Here is an 8708-nt window from a genome sequence, read left to right as displayed (position 1 = left end):
TGAGACAGACAGAATTGAGAACGCGGGGCTGGAGGTTTGAATCCGGGCTCGAGCGGGGACAATGGCCGCGGCGGGTGGGACCCAGCGACTGCTCGGCAAATTGTACCGTTTGCTGTCAGCTCAAGACAGTAAAAGCGCGGCCGCGGAGTCTCACAATGTTATCGCCAACCTAAGCCACGACTTTCTGGATACCAGTAATGAAAGCCGGCTGGGTGGGTATATGCAATAAGGCCGCTGATAGAGGAACGAAAGTTGAATTGTATATATTTGGTTGAAGAGTTAAGATTTGAACTTCAATTCCCGGGCCAGGTCTGCAGAAAACCCCACACGATTAGAGGAGAAAATAAAGCTGCCTCTGTTGTGAAAGCATCGACACCTTAATGACCTGTCGTAAGCGCTAGGATACTGCTGCACTTCCGGCAATAAGGGGTCACTCCATGCGATGTGTTCAGTTTTATATCCCGGTAATCGTAAAATAAGTGATCAGGTTCTAGAATATTTTTTTAAAATATCCTATGCCACCGGTCTAGATGCAGAAAAGCCTGTTTATATCGTTAAGAAACTTGCATATAAGAGCATTGAATATCTGAGAAGCAAAATGTCGACTTTGTAAACTTTATATATTGGAATCCATAGATGCTGACAGAATAAAAAGCAGTGATTGTGACCAAGTTTACCTATTTAAGTTGTCCTTGGGGCCTCCGGTATTTCTTTTAGCTATTTTTGATTGTACTAAAATCCTAGGTTTTTTTTGTTCCTTTCCGTTTTTATGACGTTATAAAAAATGTAGAACCGGATCAGTTTTTGAAAGTTTGCTAATGCTTTCGTTGTAGATAATTTGGAGTAAAACAGAAGGGGAAAAACAGCCTTATGTTGCACCAGATAGTGGGGATCCGAAGGTTTCTGAGAATATTGATCCTGTTCTTATCAAGAAAGGTACAAGTAGCAGCTGCTGCTAAGGTATTAGATAGTTTATCGGTGTTGTGTTACATAAACACCGATTTCAATTCCCCACAGCTGCTTCAAAGCTTTGAGTCAGCTGAAAACCGGAAACCTTGGTATAGCTGCCAAATTAAAGTTTAGCAAACTAGCTGAGTATGATGCTTGAATTATGTTTTTCTAGTAAGTTGGTAGGTTCGCGGTATGGCAGTTGGGGAGGCAAGATTAGATTTCTAGGGATTTTGAAAGAGAAGTCTTGCATAAAGCCCCATAACGACTGGTAAATAGGCAAAGCAATAGCGTCTTTCTCAGAAAATTGCGTGAGAATTTTTTAAAACAAATGATTATTTTAATTGGCATAAGAATAGATCTTAAGATTGATACCGATGGAGAAGGCCGCCATATCTGGATGACCATTCCACATGATGATTACTCTTTGAAGAACATCAGTCCCCTATTCACCTTGCACTAGTTCAGACTATGTCCCTTTGTCCTATTGTCACTGTTTTGATTGAAGTAATGTTCCGGATTTACCACTTCTATCCTATTTAGTATTGTATGGTCCTCTCTTAATTGTTTCAAGGCCGAATAGCTCAAGTTTTTCCAGTCTTTTTCTACTTCAGTACTTGGTTGCTATCAATCAGCCTCATCGCTGCAAGCCCTGCCTGCAAAGCTTGGATGCCACCCAAGTCTTGGTGACTAAAACTGGACACATACTTCAGTTAAAGTATGACATCCTCCAAATTGTACTTTTTTTGTTTTGGCTGTATAATTCAACATTCTGTTTTCTTTGTTATTCTGCAGTGATTGAACATATTGAGTACCAAATCTATTAATACCCCCACATTTTTCATTTTCACTCTTAACTAGCTTGTCAACAGTCATAGTAGTATGTATATCATCCAATCGTCCTTCCCTATGCAATGCTTTAATCTGCAAAGAATTTCATCTGCCACTGATTGACCCATTATGTTTAACTTGTTTTGTAGGTCTCTGGCAGCCATTATTAGATTGATTGACCTCTTTCCTCCCCATCCCTTTTTGTTTAGGTGACCACTTTGCATTGAGCTTCTCAATCCAAGTTGGCAATGTCATTTAGAATGAGCAAGAGCCTCATACCAATCCCTGGCATACTTGGCTCTTTTCTTCTTCCCTTCCTTCACTCCCCAGTGTCTGTTGCTTTCTACCCTTCCGTCAGTTTCTTATTCATTCTCTGGTTTTACATTGAAGTCCTGTCACTTTAAGATTAAGTAGTAGCATTTTGTCAAAGGCTTTTTGGGTGTTTGGTTGTAAAGCTTTTGACAGTTCAACTGGGATGTCAATTCCTTAAACAAGCCAAGGAGGATTTTTCCCTTCTAAGGTCAAGTTGCTTGCCATTAACCAAGTTATTATACAAGTTATCTAAGTTAATTCTTGATGATTGATTCCATTATATTACCAGTTATTGATTGATTCATATTAGCAGTAAACTTGAGGATTACCTTTTATCATCATAACCTAGTTAATAGGTAATGTGGCACAGTCTTAAGATAATTCTGTTGACCTGAACAAACAATATTTACAGTGGTTCCCATGCTCAACAAACACTTACATTGAAAACAATACCTTAGTAATATAAGCATTTTACCATCTATCCAACAACACTTTAATGTGTGCCCCCCTCCCCCTCAAGTTATAACACCAAGGTTTATAGTCTTAACTGGATTTTATTTATATTTCGCTTTGTTTCTTCTCCTGCTTCAGGGTTCCCCCCAACCACCATATTAACAAAAATACTTCAAACAAGGAATATGTAATAGCCTTGGCTCTTGATGTATCTGAGGCAGCTAACAGGTGTGATATGAAAACAGCATGATACGTTCTACCAGTCATAGTTCTCACTTTCTTTCTCCTCCTGGAGATTAAGTGCTTTAATATTGTGTGATGCTGCATCTAATGAAATCTGGCTTAGAACTGATGGAACCAAACTAACCATCTAAAGCTCTGGCACTCAAACTTTGTTCTTTGAAGGTTTTGCCAAATCATAGAGCTGTTGGATTTTTCTGAATGCAAGCTTTACAGTATGTTTCTGCTCTTAGGTTCTGTCCACACAATGCATTATACTGACCCCAACTATTTCCTGGCCACTACCCAAACAGTTCTGTAACCAGTCACTAGGTGTGTGAGAGTAGTGACTTTCTTTACTTTCTTGTTAAGAGAGTACCTAATCTTTAGCATCTCTCTTGGTTCCATGTGTGTAGTTGAAATTATGGACATGACCTTTTGTCCTTCCACTCTATAGCACACAACTGCATCTTTATATATTAAATGTTTTGCAATTGTAATATGTTGACTAAACAAAAAAAATGCAATTAATGTCTGAGGCATCTTATTAAAAGCATATATATTATAGTTTACTCCTGATAATTCAGTTATTTTGGGGTAATAACATTTAAATTATCCAATGATTTTGAATTAAGTAACATAAATAGCAGCAAAGAGGGAACTTAGTGTTAAAAACCTGAATTAAGAGGAGTACCTGAATTAAGAGGAGTACCTGTCATAAGAGGAAGGGAAGTTTTTCATATCACATCCTTCATGAGTCCGTTTGGGAGATTGGGCCAGGGCTATACCAATGGGTTGTTGTGGTAATCTTGCATTAGTTGGTGTTCTTGTATATTAACCTGGTGAGGACTTGATTGAGATTGCTAAACCAAAATAATAAACATTTTTTACCTTTTTTGTTTTCAAAGATTAAGAAATTGCATGTAGTTTTGTGTATTTCTTTAATCCTGCCCGCTAAGATTATTTCACATATGCTATGTGAAAGAACATGTGGCAGATAAACACCACTATGGACCGGTTGGGCCGAACGACCTGTTTCCATGTTGCAATTCTATGTAAATAGATGTACAGTTTTGGAGCACCATCATGTTGGGCCAACGCAGTGAGATAACTAGGTTTGAGTCCCCGTAATCTTGATCTCAGCCATGCCGAGTGGAAACCAGACACCTCCACAAAGTGGAGATGGAAATTCAAAGGCATGTTGTTCCCAGGCTACTTTCATGTTCCTAATGTGGGGGCCAGGAAGTAGGTGATGTGTGGTGTTGAAGGGTAAATTGTGGATTTTAACAAGAATTTCAGCTGGGGGTTGGGGGAAATCTGGAAAGAAAAGATGTGTATGATTTGACCATTTTCATTTCAATTTTGAAAATAAAGGATTATAATAATAGTAATAGTTTATTGTGTCCACGGTGTTCTTTAAATTTGATTTCATCTTATCTCTTAGTAGATCATTCACAAGGCCATCAATGATCACTTCCTTGCCTTTCTGCCCTCCACTTACCCACAATGATCCCTAAACCTAGCTCACTGGCCAACACATTCTCTAACGCCCAAGTCCTCTTTCTCTGCACTCGTACTTTGACAGGGCTGCCATTGTCTATCTACTCAACAACTCCCTGGTTCTGACTTTGATGACCTTATCCACACCGAGTTGCTCACAACCTCTGACCCTCTCCGTTCCCCTGGTACAGTTTTCATCTTCACATTCTCAAGCCTAGAAGCCACAGGCTTCAGTGCACCTTTTAAAAAATTTGTTCATGGGATGTGGGTGTTGCTGGCAAGGCCAGCATTTATTGGCCATCCTTAATTGCCCTTGAGAAGGTGGTGATGAGCTGCCACCTTGAACTGCTGCAGTCCGTGTGATGAAAGTTCTCCCACAGTGCTGTTAGGAAGGGAGTTCCAAGATTTTGACCCAGCGACGATGAAGGAACAGCGATATATTTCCAAGTAAGGATGGTGTGTGGAGGGTAACGTGCAGGTAGTGTTGTTCCCACGTGCCTGTTGCCCTTGTCCTTCTAGGTGGTAGAGGTCACGGGTTTGGGAGGTGCTGTCGAAGAAGCCTGGGCAAGTTGCTGCAGTGCATCTTGTAGCTGGTACACACTGCAGCCATGGTGTGCCAGTGGTGAAGGGAGTGAATTCTTAGTGTGCCAACCACCACCTGATTCACAACTGGCTCAATTGTCCGTTTGCTCTGTTTTGACTATCTCAAGCAATACCACATCTCACTTTCTGCAGCCAACTTCCACTCCACAATTATCCTTGAGGGTAAAGGCCATCCCAGATTTAATGACCAACTGCCTCCTTTTGATCTTGAGCTCCCAACAAAAGTGTGAGGAGCTTATAGACTACTTCATCTCAAGGATGGAAACTATCCACGTTGCTGCCTCAGCAACTCTTCCTTTTCACAACACATCCCTGATCCTTCAGTGTTTCCTTCACCCCAGACCTGATTCCATACTGCTCTGTAGCATCTTCCCCAGCCCTCACCATGCACATCTGAGACCCACTTTCTGGATCGTTGATCCCCTTCTCACTCAACCCATGACCACTGAACTACTCTTCCTTGTCGTAATGCTCAGTAACATTGTAAATAATTCCTTTTACACAGGCAGTGTTCCCCTCCACTTCAAAATTGCCTTCATCACTCAAAAACCTGTCTTTGACTCCTCCATCTTTTTAACAGTCAGCCTGTGTGGAGCCAGCCTTTTTTTTTTCTCTAAGATATTGAATGCTTTATCATCACCTAATTCTATTCATCTCTCCAACAGTTCCCTGTTTGAATTCCTTCAGTCTGGCATTCACTGTGCTCACAGAATCGAGACTGGCCTGATCAAAGTTACCAATGACATCCTCTGTGGTTGTGACCATAGTGAAGTATCCTTCACTGTCCTCCTCGAACTCTGCAGACTCGGTTAACCACTCCATTCTCCTCCATGGTTCACCTCCACACGACCACCCTCACATGTTTGATTCTTACCTGCCCTAAGGTAACAGTGTTTTGCCAGCAATATCCTTTCTCCTTTTCCTGCTTCCACATGATTACTGGACTACCCTAAGATTTAATCCTTTGCCTCCTCTTTTCCTCAGTTTGCATTTGTATGCTGATGATGCCCAGCCCAGATCTTCATTACCACCCTCACTTTCACCACCACTTCTGGATTGTCATACGGCTTGTGGACATCAAGTTGTGGATGAGCCAGCACTTTCTCCAACATAATGTTGCCAAGACTGAATCAATCTTGTTTGGTTCCACTGGAAACTCTCTACCCTTACTCCTGACACCATCCTCCTCCACAGTTGTTCATTCCTTCATCTGTGGCAAAGCCTACAGCTGTTTCAGTCCTACCCTCTGGAACCCACTCCCTAAATCTCTCCACCTTGCTACTTCTCTCCTTTTTAAAAACCCCTTCAAAGCCCATTGTTTCATCATGCATGAGAGGTTTACTTCATTAAAAGTTCTATATAAATACACAATGTATTTCCTCTCTTTGGTCCCCCCCCTGTCCCACGCCTGTCTTACTCTGAAACAGGACTTTGGGAGATATGTGAGTATGGCATTACGCCACACTGATTTTCCCTCCTTTCTGCTGGGAAAGTCTCCGACTCAGTATATTCCGCTCACCGTCTGAAATCAGAAACTCAGTCTGTAGGGAATTATGGGTACTAACCTGTGTTATTTTGTTGCATGGCAGAGGCTATTGGTTCAGGTAGTGTGTGCATTTGTGGCATCTGTCTTTTTCTGCAGCAGTGTCGTGTTCAATAAAGTCATTACATTCATTTCAGGTAGTGAGTGAACTAACAGTCAGTTTATATTCCTAGTACAGTTAAGTATCAGTTATTGAAGTGAAACAAAAATGGGGAATGTAAGATATGCCGATGTGATGTTAGCGGGTAGGAGTGTGGTGGGACTTTGAAGTAAAAACAGGCGATCTAAGTTTGATCCCTACGCCATCGAGTTTTTGATTTAAATATGTTCCCAGAGGGTGGCCTGTTGTCCTCAGTTGCTGTTGTGTTTCTGGTAATGGCTGGTTCAAAGAAACGTCACCAAATATCTGGGAGCAGGTCTTGGTCACAGGTGATGTGTAGCCTGGGACAATTGAAGTGGCTGAAGAAAAGTAAAGATTTGATACCCCACAAACATTACAGCAAAAGACTACAATAGTATGGGGTGCACATAAAGTTGTTCACTATGCCTGGCTGACCTATTTATAGTTACACAGACAGTTTAAGATTTTTCTTAAACCCTAACTCGCTGAGTTGAGTATTGGGCAACTTGATTGAATTTATCAAATAAAATTACAGTAAGTACCCCTCTATATTGCTTTTGCATTTTTCTCCAGTAACTTGTTTCATTTTTTCAAATTCATTGAAGTGTTTTTGTATTGGTCTGTTATGGCCTCAATTATGTATCTTGTGTTAGTTCATTATCACATTTCTATTGTTTACATGCAGCTCTACACAGCTCATTGGTGTTCTCCAAGGATGAAGGGTTACTGATCTTCCTTCGAAAATCACTCCACAATGAAGATGTAAGTTCTCCATCAAAGAAAGAAAGACTTGCATTTATATAGCACTTTTCACGACCTCAGGATGCCCCAAAGCTTTTTAAAGTCAGTTAAGTACTTTTGAAGTGTAGTCACTATTGTAATTTAGGAAATGTGGCAGCCAATTTGCAAACAGCAAGGTTCCAGAAACAGCAATGTGATATTGACCAGATAACCTGTTTTAGTGATGTTTGATAAATATTGGTCAGGACACCAGGGAGCGCTCCCCTGCTCTTCTTGGAAATAGTGCCAAAGTGCCATCGATCTTTTAAGTCCATCTGAGAGGGCCTCTGTTTAATGTCTTATCTGAAAGATGGCACCTCCGACAGTGCAGCACTCCCTCAGTACTGCACTGGAGCGTCAGCCTAGATTTTGTGCTCCAGTCTCTGGAGTGGGACTTGAACCCACTACCTACCTCCTGACTCATAGGCGAGCATTCTACCACTGAGCCAAGGCTGGCATTCAACAGCTGATTAGCCATGATCTAATTGAATGGCTAAACAGGCTCGAGGGGCTGAATGGCCTACTCCTCTTCCTATGTTCCTTTGATTGTGTTTTGAAGTTCTTCTTATTTTGAAGCTTTATTATGTAATGTACCTCATTAAAAAAATCGGTCATATTTTGATTTCCAGTTTCGGGACTGTAGGGAAGAAATTTTGAAGTTAGTCACTGCATTTGTTGAAAAGATTAAAGAGGCAGTTGGACCTTATGCCTGTGAAATCAAGGTAAGGGATTTTGTGTTGCAATTTCTAAATAAACCTGGGCAAATACACTCAAAATTAAACATAATATCTGCAGTTCAGCAGCCCGCTCAGCTACTGATTCTCTCGTCCCTCCTTCTGGTCAAAGGCCCCTTATTTCAACTATGGGAATTTGCTGTGGGAGAGCTCTAATGGTGTAACTATAAGCAGGGTTTAGATTGTACCGATGACCTTAAGGATAAGTTACATTGTAATGCACAAAGTGTCACTTTCTGGTGAATTGTGAGGCGTAGTCATGTCCTACTATCCAGTGTTAATGTGTAAATGCATCAACGCCTATTGGAATACCTCATTTCTGACATGGGAAGCATCAATTTAGTTGATTGTGAAATGACTCAGATTTCTTGTTCTGGAAATTTAATTTGTATCTGTAAAATTATAGATTTTGAATTGGATCAAACTACTTTTTCCTAGATAATTAGATTTTGTAAATTATAAGTATTTCTACTCTTAATGAAATGGTTTGGCTCATATATCGCCTTTGTTTCATTTTTTTCTTCTTGTATTTGTTTCCTCCCGGCTTGCTGTTTTAAGAGTGCAATGTGCCTCTTGATCTGCTGTATCTGTGCTTTAATGGGTTCAACACCCCTCATTAAAATGTTTAGGTCTTCTGATAATATTTTGTGCAGTTGCTGTGAAA

General features: G+C 40.7%; 1 protein-coding gene across 2 annotated transcripts in view; it reads left to right on the top strand.

The window, feature by feature from the left end:
- Positions 1–57: 57 nt before the first annotated feature.
- prkdc (protein kinase, DNA-activated, catalytic subunit) overlaps positions 58–8708 on the top strand; it is a 253759-nt gene continuing 245108 nt past the window's right edge. For both annotated transcript variants that reach the window (XM_067979911.1, XM_067979910.1), the window contains exons 1-3: positions 58–212; positions 7216–7292; positions 7940–8032. In XM_067979911.1, coding sequence (XP_067836012.1) covers positions 62–212; positions 7216–7292; positions 7940–8032 — 321 coding nt within the window. In that variant the 5' untranslated portion in view covers positions 58–61. The remainder of the gene's footprint in view (positions 213–7215; positions 7293–7939; positions 8033–8708) is intronic.

This window comes from Heptranchias perlo, chromosome 3 (genome assembly GCF_035084215.1).
Source record: "Heptranchias perlo isolate sHepPer1 chromosome 3, sHepPer1.hap1, whole genome shotgun sequence".
Lineage (NCBI taxonomy): Eukaryota > Metazoa > Chordata > Chondrichthyes > Hexanchiformes > Hexanchidae > Heptranchias > Heptranchias perlo.
The sequence above is the reverse complement of the archived record's forward strand: the minus strand, read 5'-3'. Positions and strand labels throughout refer to the sequence as shown.